The sequence below is a fragment of the Coregonus clupeaformis genome, chromosome 13 (genome assembly GCF_020615455.1).
Source record: "Coregonus clupeaformis isolate EN_2021a chromosome 13, ASM2061545v1, whole genome shotgun sequence".
NCBI classification, from domain to species: Eukaryota; Metazoa; Chordata; class Actinopteri; order Salmoniformes; family Salmonidae; genus Coregonus; species Coregonus clupeaformis.
Genome location: NC_059204.1, coordinates 32,485,495 through 32,504,124, shown reverse-complemented (window position 1 = coordinate 32,504,124; position 18,630 = coordinate 32,485,495). Strand labels below are relative to the sequence as shown.

The 18,630-nt window shown below is 46.8% G+C and overlaps 1 protein-coding gene across 1 annotated transcript in view; it reads left to right on the top strand.

Annotated features, from left to right (window-relative positions):
• LOC121579252 (CXADR-like membrane protein) overlaps positions 1-18,630 on the top strand; it is a 128,261-nt gene that overhangs the window by 74,068 nt on the left and 35,563 nt on the right. Inside the window, exon 2 of the mRNA XM_041893691.1 lies at positions 17,933-18,090. Within this exon, the coding sequence (XP_041749625.1) occupies positions 17,933-18,090 (158 nt within the window). The remainder of the gene's footprint in view (positions 1-17,932; positions 18,091-18,630) is intronic.

The window sequence follows — 18,630 nt, the reverse complement described above, 5'->3', positions numbered from 1 at the left end:
AAGTGACTATGCATAAATACTTAACAGAGTAGCAGCAGCGTAAAAAGTATGGGGGTGGGGGGGCAGTGCAAATAGTCTGGGTAGCCATGATTAGCTGTTCAGGAGTCTTATGGCTTGGGGGTAGAAGCTGTTGAGAAGTCTTTTGGACCTAGACTTGGCACTCCGGTACCGCTTGCCGTGCGGTAGCAGAGAGAACAGTCTATGACTAGGGTGACTGGAGTCTTTGACAATTTTGAGGGCCTTCCTCTGACACCGCCTGGTATAGAGGTCCTGGATGGCAGGGAGCTTTGCCCCTGTGATGTACTGGGCCGTACGCACTACCCTCTGTAGTGCCTTGCGGTCAGAGGCCAAGCAGTTGCCATACCAGGCGGTGATGCAACCAGTCAGGATGCTCTCGATGGTGCAGCTGTAGAATTTTTTGAGGATCTGAGGACCCATGCCAAATCTTTTTAGTCTCCTGAGGGGGAATAGGCTTTGTCGTGCCCTCTTCACGACTGTCTTGGTGTGTTTGGACCATGATAGTTCGTTGGTGATGTGGACACCAAGGAACTTGAAGCTCTCAACCTGTTCCACTACAGCCCCGTCGATGAGAATGGGGGCGTGCTCAGTCCTCTTTTTTTCCTGTAGTCCACAATCATCTCCTTTGTCTTGGTCACGTTGAGGGAGAGGTTGTTGTCCTGGCACCACACGGCCAGATCTCTGACCTCCTCCCTATAGGCTGTCTCATCGTTGTCGGTGATCAGGCCTACCACTGTTGTGTCGTCGGCAAACTTAATGATGGTGTTGGAGTCGTGCCTGGCCATGCAGTCATGGGTGAACAGAGAGTACAGGAGGGGACTGAGCACGCACCCCTGAGGGGGCCCCCGTGTTGAGGATCAGTGTGGCAGATGTGTTGTTACCTACCCTTACCACCTGGGGGGCGGCCCGTCAGGAAGTCCAGGATCCAGTTGCAGAGGGAGGTGTTTAGTCCCAGGATCCTTAGCTTAGTGATGAGCTTTGAGGGCACTATGGTGTTGAATGCTGAGCTGTAGTCAATGAATAGCATTCTCACGTAGGTGTTCCTCTTGTCCAGGTGGGAAAGGGCAGTGTGGAGTGCGATAGAGATTGCATCATCTGTGGATCTGTTGGGGCGGTATGCAAATTGGAGTGAGTCTAGGGTTTCTGGGATTATGCTGTTGATGTGAGCCATGACCAGTCTTTCAAAGCACTTCATGGCTACAGACGTCAGTGCCACGGGTCGGTAGTCATTTAGGCAGGTTATCTTAGAGTTCTTGGGCACGGGGACTATGGTGGTCTGCTTGAAACATGTTGGTATTACAGACTCAGTCAGGGACATGTTGAAAATGTCAGTGAAGACACTTGCCAGTTGGTCAGCACATGCTCGGAGTACACGTCCTGGTAATCCGTCTGGCCCTGCGGCCTTGTGAATGTTGACCTGCTTAAAAGTCTTACTCACATCGGCTACGGAGAGCGTGATCACATAGTCGTCCGGAACAGCTGGTGCTCTCATGCATGCTTCAGTGTTGCTTGCCTCGAAGCGAGCATAGAAGTGGTTTAGCTTCGTCTGGTAGGCTTGTGTCACTGGGCAGCTCGCGGCTGTGCTTCCCTTTGTAGTCTGTAATAGTTTTCAAGCCCTGCCACATCCGACGAGCGTCAGAGCCAGTGTAGTATGATTCAATCTTAGACCTGTATTGACTCTTTGCCTGTTTGATGGTTCGTCGGAGGTCATAGCGGGATTTCTTATAAGCGTCCGGGTTAGAGTCCCGTTCCTTGAAAGCGGCAGCTCTACCCTTTAGCTCAGTGCGGATGTTTCCTGTAATCCATGGCTTCTGGTTGGGGTATGTACGTACGGTCACTGTGGGGACGACATCATCGATGCACTTATTGATGAAGCCAGTGACTGATGTGGTGTACTCCTCAATGCTGTCTGAAGAATCCCGGAACATGTTCCAGTCTGTGCTAGCAAAACAGTCCTGTAGCTTAGCATCTGCAACTTGAGTGTGTACGTGGCCTAAGCGTCTGGATCAAAGCACATCAAGCCATGTATATGACTTTGCGGTTTTGCGACAAACTCACCATTTCAAACAGGATGTCATTCTTTGCAGTGCTTTGCTCCTCAATTACCTACCAGTTGCAGTAGAATAGCTACAGAGGGATGTAGTGAGATGTTTACCGCCCCAGCGGTTTGATGTTGTGAGTAGGGTTCCATGTTCATGGGCCCATATTCATAAAGCGTCTCATAGTAGGAGTGCTGATCTAGGATCAGTTTGCCTTTTTTAAATCATAATGACTATGCTGGGGACCTGATCCTAGATCAGACCTCCGGGGTGTAGAACAGGGTGTGGGAAAGGTAGAGGGGAGTCAGTGTGTCAGGACTGAGAGCATATCCACACAGTATGAAGTGTCTATGATGAATATTTCCTTTTCATATCAAACCAAAAGACAACAGCGAAGCTGTTCATATCATATCACCAGGAGCAAGTTGATGCTATGAAAGAGGACAGAGACAGAATATCATTATTTAGACTGAGGAGGATAATGATGGAAAGAAAGGATAATTTTTCATCGGGGAGGCTGTTAGTGTGACGAGTACTGAGAATACGAAGAGGCAGGACGCAGACGCAGGAATCAACAGGGTAAAGGTTTACTTAACAATGAGAAAGAGAATAACAAGGAGCGAGTAAATGACAAGACGCTGGACGTCGCCAGCCATGAGGACGACCCTGAGGATGAGGAGCGGGCCGGTCAGGGCGGCGACGGTGGAAGTCCCGAATTAGGTTGGGGTCCCCAGCCGGAACCCAGCTCCTCTCCTCAGGGCCATACCCCTCCCACTCCACCAGGTAACGGAGCCATCCCCCAATGAACCTGGAGTCCAGCAGGTCCCTCACAGCATACGCCGGACTCCCGTCAATGTCCAGGGGCGGAGGGGGTGTACCCTGGGGGACGGCATCCGCCAGAGGACCAGGAACCACCAGCCAGAGGAGAGACACATTAAAAGGAGGTGAGACACGGTAGTGAGGGGAAGGAGCAGCTGGTAAGACACCTCATTAATCCGCTGGAGGACCTTAAACGGCCCCACAAACCGGGGGCTCAGTTTCTAGCAGGGCAGGCGGAGAGGGAGGTTTCGAGTGGACAGCCAGACACGATCACCAGGCTGGAAAACGGGAGCCTCACTGCGGTGGGGGTCAGCTTGGTCCTTCTGCCAACGAATGGCCCTCTGGAGACGGACATGGGCGGCGTCCCAGACCTGTCCGGCCCTGCGGAACCACTCGTTGACAGCAGGCGCATCGGTCTGGCTGGGTGTCCAAGGGGCCAGGGCCGGCTGGTACCCCAGGACGCATTGGAAGGGAGTGAGCCCCATGGAGGAGTGAACAAGGGAGTTCTGGGCATATTCTGCCCAGGGAAGAAACCTCGCCCACTCACCCTGCCGGTCCTGACAGTGGCAACGAAGAAACCTCCCCAGCTCCTGGTTCATGCGCTCCACCTGCCCATTTGACTGAGGCCTATACCCGGAAGTGAGGCTGGCCGTGGCCCCGATCTTCTCCAGGAAAGCCTTCCACACTCGGGAGGTGATGTCCTCCGGAAGTCCATAGTGCCGGAAGACCTGTTGGAACAGGACCTCAGCGACCTGGAGAGCAGAAGGAAGACCAGTCAGTGGCAAAAACGGCATGATTTTGAGAACCGATCTACAACCACCATATCTGTGGTGAAGCTGACAGAACGTGGGAGGTCGGTGACAAAGTTTATGGATAGGTGTGACCTAGGTCGCTGAGGCACTGGTAGAGGAACTAGTTTGCCTGCTGGGGCAATCCGAGGTGTCTTCGTTTGGGCACATATGGAACAGGAGTTGTTATAGCGAGAGACATCATTAGCCAAGGTGGGCCACCAGTATTTTTGTGATAGAGAATGAAGGGTGCGCGTAATACCAGAGTGCCCTGCCGTAAGGGTGGTGTGCGCCCAGATCACGGACACTGGTGGGTACATACACGCGCCCCGGAAGGGCGTTGGCAGGCGCTGGGTCCTCCTGAGCCGCCAGGCAGATGTCTTCGTACACATCCAAAACGACAGGTGCAACAATGAGAGACAGGGGCAGGATAGGACCCCCCAGATCCTTCCTTTCTCTGGTATGGTGCATCCTGGAGAGTGCGTCGGCTTTCACATTCTGGGATCCTGGGCGGTAGGACAGAATGAACTGAAAGCGAGTAAGAAATTGGGCCCGCCTGGCTTGACGAGAGTTCATCCGTTTCGCTGCCCGTATGTGCTCCAAATTCCGGTGGTCAGTAAGATCCGGAATGGATGGACTGCGCCCTCCAGCCAGTGTCTCCATTCCTCCAGAGCGAGGACCACCGCCAACAGCTCCCTGTCTCCAACTCCATAGTTCTTCTCTGCGGGGGTAAGCTTTTTAGAGAAAAAGGCACAGGGATACATTTTCTCTGGCTTACCTTGCCACTGGGAGAGGACCGCACCCACGCCCTCCTCAGATGCGTCCACCTCCAGGATGAAAGGACAAGATGGATCTGGGTGTTTTAGGATGGGCGCTGTGGTGAACCTCTCCTTCAGCCTGTTGAAGACAGCGTCAGCCTCAGGGTTCCATGCCAGCTTCTGAGGCCCACCCTTAAGGAGAGAGGTGAGCGGGGCAGCTATGGAGCTGAAGGACCTGATGAAACACTGGTAGAAATTGGCGAAGCCCAGGAAGCTCTGTAGGCCCTTGGTGGTGGTGGGGACTGGCCATGACCTGACAGCGTCCGTCTTCTCTCTTTCCATGAACACCCCCTGAGGACTGATCCTGTATCCCAGGAAGGAGATGGCCTGTTGGTGGAATTCGCATTTCTCCCCTTCACCAACAGGCTGTGTTCCCGGAGGTGGAGTAGGACAGCTCTGACGTCCCTTACGTGCTCCTCGAACGTAGCAGAGTAGATCAGGATATTGTAGATGTACACCACCACCTGTCTACTCAGCATGTCTCGGAACATGTCAATGATGAAGGACTGGAACACAGAAGGTGCGTTGGCGAGTAGTATTCATAGTGGCCTGAGGTAGTGCTGAATGCCGTCTTCCACTCGTTTCCTTCCCAGATTTGGATCAGGTTGTAGGCACTCCTCAGGTCCAACTTGGTAAAGTACCGGGCCCCTCATAGCTGCTCGATGGCCGACGGAACCAGAGGAAGGGGGTACCGATACTTGGTCGTGACTGCGTTCAGCCCCCTGTAGTCAATGCACTGCCTCAGTCCTCCATCTTTTTTAGCCACGAAGAAGAAGCTGGCGGAGGCAGGAGTGGTAGAGCGTCTGATGAACCCCTGTTTCAGGGTCTCCGCCACATACTTCTCCATGGCCTCAGTCTCCGCCATAGAAAGGGAGTAAATGCAACTCTTCGGGAAGTGTTGTCCCTCCAGCAGGTCAATGGCGCAGTCCCAGGGCCTGTGAGGAGGGAAACACTTAGCCTTTGATGAAGAGAAGACATCGGAGAGATCTGCGTACTCACGTGGAATATTGGGCTGGAGGGCGGACTCCGGACTCTCCACTGACGTGGAACAACAAACCACCAGCAGGCAGGTCTTCCAGCATGAGGTGGACCAGGCTGTGATCCTCTTGGTGATCCAATTGATGGTGGGGTTGTGTAGTCTGAGCCAGGCCAATCCCAAGACGATCCATTGAAGGGGTGACGTGACGAATGTGGAATAATAGCTCCTCGTGGTGCTCCGGTAGTGTGGGAATGGTGATGGTGAGAGTGACGTGCGTAATGGTGCCTGATCCAAGTGGTTTATTGTCAAGCGAGGTGACATTTCGCGGAGAAGGCAGTGGCACGGTGGGCAACCCCCATTCAGAGGCAAGCTCCCTATCTATAAGGTTCCCCGCTGATCCGGAATCTATTATTGCGGTGGAAATGGAAGAGAAGGAATAACCAGTCACTGTTACAGGAACTAAAAACAATGGTTTTGTGATAGGAGATGACATAACACTCACGGAGCGGCGACGGGAGTCATACCGCCTAGATTGGGAGCCGCCAGGAGATCTGTGGTCCGTGGTGGTGAAGGGGGTGCTGCCCACCTCCATGGGTGAGTACTCGGAGGCAGGGCGGCTTCCATAGCTCAGATGGTGTGAGCGTTGAGGCTCGGGGAGGTGTTGGGAACGCCGTCTGTCTCTCAACATGTTGTCAAGACGGATGGACGTGGCGATGAGGGTATCAAGGTCCATCTCGTTGTCCCGACATGCGAGTTCCGTCTTGATGTCCTCCCATAAGCCTGTCCTGAAGGCTGTGCGCAGAGCATACTCATTCCAGCCGGAAGATGCCGCCACTGTGCGAAAGCTCAGAGCATACTCGGACGCGGGCCCCTCCCCCTGTTGTAGCTAGAGGAGACGCTCACCCCCGTCCTTTCCCTCCGTGGGATGATCAAACACCGCCCTGAACCCGGGCAAGGAAGTTGGAGTATGGAGCTATCCTGGCTTGGTCAGATGGATATGCCCCAGGCTGATGCGCCAGATAAAGTGAAACCTGTAGCAGGAAGCCGCTACATTTAGTAGTTTTACAGTCATAGCGCTCCGGTAGGGCGAGAGGTCCCTCAGAAGTTGGTGATAGCACGGGAACAGGTGGACTGGGTGCACTCGCCTCTCCCTGAGGTGGAACCGGAGCGCTGGGCAGATTATGCAGAGTTTGGAGCACTTCCTGCATGGCGGCGTTCAACTAGGCAAGCTGCTGCTGGTGCTGGTCGGTACTGAGGATACGAAGAGGCAGGACGCAGACGCAGGAATCAACAAGGTAAAGGTTTACTTAACAATGAGAAAGAGAATAACAAGGAGCGAGTAAACGACACGACGCTAACAATTACACACAACAATGACTGAACAGTCCAGGGCTATATAGTGGTGGTGATGAGATGATGAGGTGCAGGTGCGCTGGAGGTGATTAGGGTGTGTTGGGTTTCCATTCCTGTGTTGCCGAGGTTGTGCGTTCAGACCGGTGGCTCAGTAGACCGGCGAATCAGAGCGCCGGAGGGGAACAATGGGAGGAGACGTGACAGTTAGACGATGCCGTCTATTTTTCTGGAGGCAATTTTCACTAACAATGTTCACTTACACACACACACACAGAGAGAGAGAGAGAGTGTGTGTGTGTGTGTGTACTTCAAGGACCAGCGATCTAAGCAGCCTCTGAAGAGCGTCACAGGTTTCTCTGGGGATTCTCTCTGACAGTCACTGTTCCCTGTCTCTACCCTCTGTTTCTTCTCTATATAAGTCTCTCTTCATTCTCTTTTTTCTATATTTCTCTTTCTAAACCCCCCCCCCCCGATTTTATTCTAGAAAAGCTTGAGGGACCTCCCTTCGAGCCAATGACCAATGACATTCTAACAGTCTAATAAATACATTTCATATATGCTAACTGATTTTTTAAAATGTGGTTGTGTTTATGAAGGTAACATTAGAATACAAAAAGTATTTGCTTAGTAGTCTGAGCTATATGCTGCCGCATGCTCACGTGTGGAGCTCATGGAACAGCGATTATTCTTGTTTTTTTGTTTTTTTTAATAAAGCTCACCTCTTCAATTTTGACAAAGGTATGTGTTTTAGAAACTGCAGATTCTGCTCTTTCTGATACAATATAGAAATCAAAACATCCTACCTGTGTGTGACTGTAGGAGGATTTGAAAAAGTGACTTTTTGGCATTTGTGAATTCCAAGCTGCACCCATCTCTTCATATACAATTTGACAATTGATAATATTGTCACCCATCAGACTATTGAGAATTGAATCTTGTCTTTCGGCTAACTCTATTATTATATGTGTAAAATTAGATTCAATATAGTTTAGCGGTAGTTTCGATGGGCCATCAGCTGCGTGGTGAATGACTGCAGGTGAATGAGGGAAGGACCTTTTTTTTTTTTTACATGTCCTCTTAAAACTGCTTATAACACATTCTGTTCATGATATTAAGATTCTAACAATGACAGTGTGTCATATAGACTTATTTAGGAAAAGTCAAGAACGTAGGGGAACATGACTTTAAAAATGTCAGAGTAATTAAAATGTAAACTTTTTGCTAGTGTTAATTGTGGCCTCCTTTTTTGGGTGGCATACATGGAGGGAATAGGAGCACTCTTGTCCTTAACGTGTGTGTGTGTGGACATGTTTAACTATACTTGAAGACCAGAAGTCCCCACAAGAATAGTAAACAAACAAAAACTGGACAAACTGGGTACATTTTGTTACTCCCCTTAAGGTCAAATGCTATTTCTAGGGGGTTTAGGGTTAAGGTTAGAATTAGCGTTAGGATTAGAAATAAGTTTAGAGTTAGAGTTAGGAGCTAGGGTTAGGGTTAGGAGCTAGGGTTAGGTTTAACGTTAGGTTTTGGAGTTAAGGTTAGGGTTAGAGTTAGGGTTAGGTTTAGGGTTAGGGAAAATAGGATTTTGAATGAGAATGAATTTTGTGTCCCCATAAGGTTAGTTGTACAAGACTGTGTGTGCGTATGTGTGTCTCCCCCTCCTTTCTCCTTCTTCCTCTCCTTCACTAAACTGGACAGGATTGTTTGTGAGGCTCATGGTGTGGTGTATGTACTGTAGTCACTGTCCCTGTGCAGCTGCAAGGCTTTATCTGCAGTGGAGCAGGCAGCTTGACATTTGGTGACGCTTTTAACACTGGTCTCTACACAACAGAGACCGGCGTGTGGTGTTTCAACCCAAAATTCGCAAAGCTATGAAACCAGTAAAAGTGAAGGAAATGGTCCAAGTCTTTGAAGTTGTTTACTATTATGAACAGAAGGTGCTTCAGTGGCCAAGATAGTGTCTCTATCCTATTGTACACACAGCTGTGTGTAAGCCTACCTGAAGTATTTTCAAGTCCACCAACCCACCCTGCATCTGTTTAGGGAAGATATTAACACAGTGGAATCTTTCTTTGGAAGCGAATGAACCAATTTATCAGAGTTTCAGCATTTGCTAAAAGGCCTGCATTTCAATGAGATCCACCCTGAAGTGTTTACTGAGGACAACACTCAGACAAGTAGCTAACTTTAATAAGGAAGGAGTTCAGATTTGGCCACCGTCCAAGACTTTGGTTTAAATCCCCCCTATTCAGGTAGAATCCCCACAGATGCAGAAGACAGATAAGATTCATGTGCATCCCAAATTGCTCCCTATACCCTACAATAGTGCACTACCTTTGACCAGAGCCGAATCGGCCTTCCCTATGGGGCCTGGTCAAAAGTAGTGCACTATATAGGGAATAGTGTGCAATTTGGGATGAGGACGCAGTTATCAAGTGTTGTTGGAATGTCCCGCCGGTGATGTTTATGAGGGCACTAATTACCATAATCTAATTGGTTATGCAGATTTCTTGCTTTTGTGGGAGACCAGTGGGAGGCTTAGCGTCACTCCATCATATCACGGAACCCATCTCAGTTACCTTTGAAGATGGATTTCAAGGTTGCCACTTGTCAGGTGGCTTCATTTCGACTGGTTTTCTGGTTTTCTCTCTATCTTTTCCTCGAGTCAGTGTGTGTCGTGTGTCGTGTGTCATGTGTGTGTGTGTGTGTGTGTGTGTGTGTGTGTGTGTGTGTGTTGTGAGTGAGCTACGCCAAAAGCAGCCTGGTGCTAACACCTGCACATTAATACACCACAGCCAGAATGGACAGGGTCCTGAGATACAGTACTTCAATGTATTCACAAAGCGTCTAAGAGTAGGAGTGCTGATGTAGCCCCCACCCCCCTATTATTAAATATAATTTAAAATACAAAACTGATCCTAGATCAGCACTTCTACTCTTTGTGAACACAGGCCCTGGATTTTTGGCCATATGAGAGAGTACTGTACCATTCCCCTTTTTCCAAACCAAGAGGTGGCATCTAATAATACTTTTTTGGGGGATGGAGGAGATGTATAAAGTGAAACTGGCGTTGTCAGCAGTAGAAGCAAAGGATTGTGGGAAAGCGTCCCCACCTTCAAAGTGCTGCCTGAAGTCACTGGATAGGAAATACTCCTAACCTCTCCCCAGCAGGCCAGATGCAGTGGAGGGCTAGCACTCTGCATACAGGATCGAGACAGCTGAGTAATTGCAGGAGCCCGTAAAATGATTTACCCCCTCACAGATTAATGAGGTTACGGAAGGAGCAACCACGGGCGTGATTTTTTTGGAGGGAAAAAAGGTAGGAAATGTACAAAGTCTGAAACCGTCAGATGTTGTGTTTTGTATATATCACTTTATTTGGTCAGTTCGTTTCACCTCTCCTTGCGTTGATGTGAATTTTTACAAAACTCCAGCAGATGAGTGTGTGATGTTGTGAGGTGTTTGTGGATGTTGTGCACAAAATGGGAGTCACCCAGATGCTACTTCCCCCCTTCCCTCCAATCCATCTCGCCTTCAGGCCTATTCACTTAGAGTTGGTGGCACAATCAAAAATGTAGATTGTCTGCAAAAAATGAAACCGCAGGAAAAAGGTCATCATGCTTGACGTGCCGTAATTTTATGTGACACGCTAAAGTGCTTTGCCACATTATGTGCTCATTTTTCAATGTTTAAAGTCGTTCATTTCTTATTCGTCACGCTCCTAACTTCCCCCTAAAAAGTGTTACAAACGGGCCTGAAGTTATACAGTAGGCACTGCACACCTAGTGGCGGAGGTGAGTATTACACCTGTCACCTCGCAGACGGAAACTCCAAATGGCTTGAACTCTGGCTGGTGGCTAAAGAACTATATATTGCCCTGGCGAAGGGTACTTGGCGTAATGCAACACCGACCCTCAATCTTTTTTATCAGCAGGCTGGTCTGTCAAGCGGGGCGAAGATATAAGGTGTCGCACCTGCAGGTAGCAGTGCTCTCAATTTGCCAAGGCTGTCCACATGGGCTGGCCCTGAACCATGACTATAGGCGCTAGTCATTCATACCGTATGTAAAACCAAACCCCTAAAGTGTAATGAGCGTTGTATTTCACAGAGCCTAGAAGCTCTGTGAACTCCCTTACACATGGGGTGTGTGTGTGTGATTGATATAGCCGCTGTCACAGGCTGTGTGTTTCACTATGCAGATACGGCACATGCCATTGCATTTGCATGCAGACTCACTACTAACACAAAGCGACACACTCGCCTCCTATGTTATTCATTGTCATTCCCTGAGACCAGTACTGTAAGGATCACAGGAGGCTGCTGAGGGGAGGACGACTCATAATAATGGCCGGAACAGAGCGAATGGAATCAAATGGAAACCATGTGTTTGATGTATTTGATACTATTCCACTTATTCTGCTCCAGCCATTACCACAAGCCCATCCTCCCCAATTAAGGTGCCACAAACCTCCTGTGGTAAGTATACACATGGAGCTGCGTCAACTGTGTTGAATTTAAGGATGGGAGAAATATCAACGTGCGGCTAACACAGTCGGTTAGTCAGCAGTCAGACGACACTCAACCCTCATGTTTTGGGCCCACTGATGCATTCTGGGATACTTCACCCCAAACGATAGGACGAACAGAAATAATTCAAACTGAGCTCACAGGCAGAAGTTAGCCCCCTTCTCTTTTAGTCTATTTGAAGTTGCTGAGTTTTTTCCTTCAGATCTGAGCATTTCTCAGTGATAGAGCCAGGGAGCACAGGCGATGTGCCGACTCGGGAGCGGCCAAGGTAGGCAGGCTAGTCAGACAGGCAGCGTGACTTTGGACAGTTTGAAAGGTATGGGGCCCGATGTGTCCCACTAGCTCCCATGCTCTCCTATTATTAGACTGGAGAGGAGGGAATTTACTGGAGCACGACTCCCCCTAGGGCATCTTCAGAGGACCCAGGTTCTCTCTTTCTCTCTCCTCTATCTCTCTCTCGCTGCTGCTGCTTTGAGCTCTCACTCAGCCAAGCAGCTTGGGTCCTTTTGTGTTAATAATCCCATGAACACACACAAGCACATATACATACAGTGGGGAGAACAAGTATTTGATACACTGCCGATTTTGCAGGTTTTCCTACTTACAAAGCATGTAGAGGTCTGTAATTTTTATCATAGGTACACTTCAACTGTGAGAGACGGAATCTAAAACAAAAATCCAGAAAATCACATTGTATGATTTTTAAGTAATTAATTTGCATTAGTATTTGATACATCAGAAAAGCAGAACTTAATATTTGGTACAGAAACCTTTGTTTGCAATTACAGAGATCATACGTTTCCTGTAGGTCTTGACCAGGTTTGCACACACTGCAGCAGGGATTTTGGCCCACTCCTTCATACAGACCTTCTCCTTCAGGTTTCGGGGCTGTCGCTGGGCAATACGGACTTTCAGCTCCCTCCAAAGATTTTCTATTGGGTTCAGGTCTGGAGACTGGCTAGGCCACTCCAGGACCTTGAGATGCTTCTTACGGAGCCACTCCTTAGTTGCACTGGCTGTGTGTTTCGGGTCGTTGTCATGCTGGAAGACCCAGCCACGACCCATCTTCAATGCTCTTACTGAGGGAAGGAGGTTGTTGGCCAAGATCTCGCGATACATGGCCCCATCCATCCTCCCCTCAATATGGTGCAGTCGTCCTGTCCCCTTTGCAGAAAAGCATCCCCAAAGAATGATGTTTCCACCTCCATCCTTCACGGTTGTGATGGTGTTCTTGGGGTTGTACTCATCCTTCTTCTTCCTCCAAACACGGCGAGTGGAGTTTAGACCAAAAAGCTCAATTTTTGTCTCATCAGACCACATGACCTTCTCCCATTCCACCTCTGGATCATCCAGATGGTCATTGGCAAACTTCAGACGGGCGCTGGTTTGAGCAGGGGGACCTTGCGTGTGCTGCAGGATTTTAATCCATGACGGCGTAGTGTGTTACTAATGGTTTTCTTTGAGACTGTGGTCCCAGCTCTCTTCAGGTCATTGACCAGGTCCTGCCGTGTAGTTCTGGGCTGATCCCTCACCTTCCTCATGATCATTGATGCCCCACGAGGTGAGATCTTGCATGGAGCCCCAGACCGAGGGTGATTGACCGTCATCTTGAACTTCTTCCATTTTCTAATAATTGCGCCAACAGTTGTTGCCTTCTCACCAAGCTGCTTGCCTATTGTCCTGTAGCCCATCCCAGCCTTGTGCAGGTCTACAATTGTATCCCTGATGTCCTTACACAGCTCTCTGGTCTTGGCCATTGTGGAGAGGTTGGAGTCTGTTTGATTGAGTGTGTGGACAGGTGTCTTTTATACAGGTAACGAGTTCAAACAGGTGCAGTTAATACAGGTAATGAGTGGAGAACAGGAGGGCTTCTTAAAGAAAAACGAACAGGTCTGTGAGAGCCGGAATTCTTACTGGTTGGTAGGTGATCAAATACTTATGTCATGCAATAAAATGCAAATTAATTACTTAAAAATCATACAATGTGATTTTCTGGATTTTTGTTTTAGATTCCGTCTCTCACAGTTGAAGTGTACCTATGATAAAAATTACAGACCTCTACATGCTTTGTAAGTAGGAAAACCTGCAAAATCGGCAGTGTATCAAATACTTGTTCTCCCCACTGTACATACATACACACACACATTTGCATGCACGCACACACACACTTAGACACACTCCTATTTTGAATAATTGTTTTGTACTATTCTCACCCAAACTGTCCTACAATACTAACAGCTCAGGCCAGAACATCATAGGCCATACGGTTGATCACAGTCCAAATGAGAACTGACTGAAAAAGGAGGGCAAACAATTGAATGCTTAGGCTTTTATCCATAGCCCTGTGGTCATTTGATCCTTTACACTGTCAGCATCTATATACTGTGCTGCTGCAGGTAAGCCTCTGGTAAGATAATATATCCTCTTGGATCCTCTCTCGCTCTCCGTCTATTTTTCTCTTTCCGGTTTGCATGTCTTCTATGACAAAACCGGCTTAACCTGCTCTGTTATGTCACTTTCACCCAATGATAGAGTGACCATGTATCTGAATGGCACTCATGCCAGGAAAAATTCTAAGAATGTTTAGAGAATGTTATATGAGTGTAATGGGATTGTGTATTTCCTTCAATCATTAAATAATCTGTTCATGACAGTTATTTCAGAATAACAGTTATTCACTTATTTCAGAATTTGAAATAAGTGAGCTATCAATAGCCATCAACCATTGTATTCACTCATATGAAAGTGAAGCCACAATGAATATACTGACATTGTGAAAGAGATGTGGTTGACATAGAACAGTTCCAACAAACAATATAAACTCACATGTCTGTTTGCTTAAAACCGGCATTGCTTCTGCCACAACCCACAAACATTAGTATTATGTATGAACCACAGTCAACACTGGCCTCTTCTCCACAAATCAATTAAGCATATAGAGAGAGACCGAGAGAGAGCGAGACTTCCTGAGTCCCTACTGAGCTCTCAGGTCCTCCCCTACCAACTCCTAACACGGCATTGGAAAGTGCAAATATCAATGACTACGTGAAACACAGTGCTAAAACAGGAACGAGTGGGGAGTGGAGACCCAATACTTTTAGCGACAGCTATTTTTTTATTATATTCAGGAAGTGGCTGTTGCCAGGTCGGCTGGAGAAATGACTTCTATTGGATATTGACTTTGCGCCATTTTCTCAAAGCAGGCCAGTTAGCATGTTAGCTACTACATAAAAAAAAATATATATAGTAATTTAGCAGATGCTCTTATCCATAGCGACTGACTTACAGTTAGTGCATTCATTTTAAGGTACGACAACCACATACAGTATCTGTCATAGTAAGTACCTCAATCAAGTAGCCATCAGCAAAATCAGTGCTAGTAGTAAAAAGTAAAGTCTGAGTGTTAGTTCACGAAAGGCAATAAAGATTAAGGTCTTTATTGAGTACAGAGGCCTAGCCTAAACTTAGCATGTCTTTCAGTGGCTTGTGAGCAACCCATTACCTTCACAAAGAGGTCACTTTCTCACCTGATTGTCACCCCTGAGCTTCTGAGTGCCACTCAATGTAATCTAATTAGGCCCATATTGAGTAATCGTTAGCAACTAGCCTGTCGTCCTTACTCCAGCTCCTTCTAATTACATATCTTAATTACCGCCATCATGTATCATGAATGGGGGGAAGATGGGGTGGGCTAATCGGTTAGCACTCTCTAATTAGCTTTTATGCTAGTGTCGTAGAGGGCTCCTGACTTGTCAGCCATGTGGATATGTGAGGATATGTGAGAGTGATTCAGAAGTGGTGGGAGTATTTATAAGTATGCATACTGAGACTGGCTGGATTTATGGACATGAATCAGAAAACATGAATTCACAAAATGTGTATCAATAAAGCAAATGCTTGAGCTGTGCTAGACAATTAGGCCTGCATGTCGATAGTATCTTATTCAATAGGACTGCAATTATACTTACACAAGCATGAAATTAATGGACTTTTGTCAAAAAAACGTCTCTACCCGGCACTGTAAATGGTTGATATATAATATCTGACTTTACACTGAATAATGTTCTTTATTCAATTCCAAAGGATAAGACAAAGACACTCAAAATGTTCAGAATGTGTTTGGGGGGACATAGGAACGTAATAGGACAAATACAACAAAATGAAAGACAACAGCAGAATGCAGCACTGACATAATCATAATCTGACACAATAATACAGTCTGAAAGAGCAGTTGGCACTTGTTGGTGGAATATAAAATGTCACATGTTCATAGGCTATATAAAAGTATACTTTTAGATTTAAAAAAAATATATATACAAGTTTTAGAACACCTACTCATTCAAGGGTTTTTCTTTATTTTTACTATTTTCTACATTGTATAATAATAGTGAAGACATCAAAACTATGAAATAACATATGGAATCATGTAGTAACCAAAAAAGTGTTAAACAAATCAAAATATATTTTATATTTGAGATTCTTCAAATAACCACCCTTTGCCTTGATGACAGCTTTGCACACTCTTGGCATTCTCTCAACCAGCTTCACCTGGAATGCTTTTCCAACAGTCTTGAAGGAGTTCCCACATATACTGAGCACTTGTTGGCTGCTTTTCCTTAACTCTGTGGTCCGACTCATCCCAAACCATCTCAATTTGGTTGAGGTCGGGGGATTGTAGAGGCCAGGTCATCTGATGCAGCACTCCATCACTCTCCTTCTTGGTAAAATAGCCCTTACACAGCCTGGAGGTGTGTTGGGTCATTGTCCTGTTGAAAAACAGATGATAGTCCCAGCAGAGGTAACTCTGGGTCTTCCATTCCTGTGGTGGTCCTCATGAGAGCCAGTTTCATCAAAGCACTTGATGGTTTTTGCGACTGCACTTGAGGAAACATTCAAAGTTCTTGAAATGTTCTGTATGGACTGACCTTCATGTCTTAAAGTAATGATGGACTGTTGTTTCTCTTTGCTTATTTGAGCTGTTCTTGCTATAATATGGACTTGGTCTTTTACCAAATAGGGCTGTCCCCCCCGTCACCGTCCTCGTCTCCCCCGATGTGTCCCACTAGCTCCCATGCTCTCCTATAATATGACTGGAGTGGAGGGAATTGACTGGAGCACAACTCCCCCTAGGGCATCTTCAGACAAACTTTGGACTTGTAATGTATAACAGACAATATTATTGTCTGTTAACAGACACATTTTAGTGGTCTCGCCTGTCTCTTTGAGATTAACTGAGTTGCCTCATCTGCAATCAATTGGGATAGAGTTTGAGTCCGAAATGGCACCCTATTCCCTACATAGTGCACTACTTTTGACCAGAGCTCTATGACACTATATAGGGAATAGGGTGCCATTTGAGGCGCAGACAGAAACTCAACAGAAACTCAGCAGAAACTCAGCAGAAACTCAGCAGAACTCAACAGGAACTCAGCAGAAACTCAACAGAATCTCAGAAGAAACTCAACAGAAACTCAACAGAAACTCAGCAGAAACTCAGCAGAAACTCAGGGACATTTGTTGTTCTTTCCTCTTCCTCTTTTTTTTCCTCCATCCATTGTGATGAGACTGATCTCAGTGTAAATCCCCCCTGACACCAGTCTAATGACAGTCTAATGCCATCCTATCCATGCCCCTTTCCACCACCTGGCATTGTGCAGTTAATCCAGACCAAGGCCCCCGGTGTGTTGTGTCGGCCATTTGTCTCTCATTGGAATGACTGCCTTGTAAACAGGCTGCAAAAGGTTTAGCAATGTATGTCAATGGAGACATTTACACTTCAGCTGTATGGAGACGTGCTGTAGGGTTGAGGTAGATGTCATAAAGCAGAGGGCATTGAAAATAACATTGATCACCTTTTGTGGAATATGCTTTTCTTTCAGGTGGTTGGCCCATCTATGATTGTGTGTGGAGTAACCATGTTTGAGAGTATCCTTGTTTGAGGAATAACCTGTCTGAGACTTGAAGACGCGTGTGAGCAGCACCGCAGCTAATTTCTGGACTTTAGTTCAGTGGGATAATGCTATTGTTGAGTTAAGCGGGTTCGATAACTAGTTAGTTACACTGTATCAAAGCACAACAAAGCTAACCTTCTCTCCACATGCTGTGTGTACGAGGCTCACTATTATCCCCAATAGATTCAATTACTTTGTGTGTGTGTGTGCGTGTGTGTGCGTGTGTGTGTGTGTGTGCCAGACCTGGGTTCAAATACTATTTAAATTATTTAAATTACAGTAAGTAAGTATTCAGATATTTTTTATAAAAAAATACAGGTAGTTGTTGGAATGTATTTGGAAATACACAGAGTATTTTCAAATACAAATAAATACTCCTATGGATTTGAACCCAGGTCCTAGGAGTATTTGGAAATAATTATTTTCAAATAGTAAGCTATTTATATGAAATTATTTGAAAAATACTTTCATATACTTCCAACAGAAGTAGTTGATTTCGGACACTTTATTTGAAAATACTCAAGTACACAGAAAATAATAAATAATAAAATACACATTTTTAAGTCCAGGTCTGGCGTGTGTCTCTGTGTGTGCACGTAAAGCGTCTCTAAGCTCCTTTTCCTCTCTGCCCCCACAGTTCTGCTGGGTGTGTTGACGGCGTGCGCCCAGACGGAGATGAAGAGGGTTGTCGGTGACAATGCCACACTGCCCTGTCACCACCAGTTCTGGCCCGGCGACGCCCCCACACTGGACATCGAGTGGCTCCTCCTCAAGCCCAGATCCAAGCAGAGAGTGGTGAGTGGCTCCCTTTGCTAATTGGCTTGAGGTGCATCTCAATAGTCTAAAGTGGCTTCCTCCCCTTGTCACATTTCCTCCATAACTAGACAGGTGAAAGCACATTCCTGGTATAGGCGTCTATATTTCTGTCACCTAGCCTGTGTTTTCAGATCAGTAGGAGAGGAGACAACAGGAAGCAATTTCAGACTATTGAGATGTATCATAGAACCAGAAGGAAATTATAGCATCTATTTTGTTTCTTTGTACAGGATAGAGAGACAGTAGATAGGAGGAGAGAAAGCGCTAGAGCAGTGGATCGGATTCGAACCCATGCTCGGAACGGTAGTACACCGTGAATACATGCAATCGAGAAGCAGCGACTTAGACAGCTGAACCACCCAGGCATACGTCAGCAGTGTGTCTTCTGTGAATAGATAAGCGTCCTCAGCTCTGACACAGACACAGCTACTCCCCCATCATGACATAACATACAGTACATCACCGTCTCCAGTTCATTGAGGCCTATATGGGTATATATAGGGAACCACTCTTCTCAAT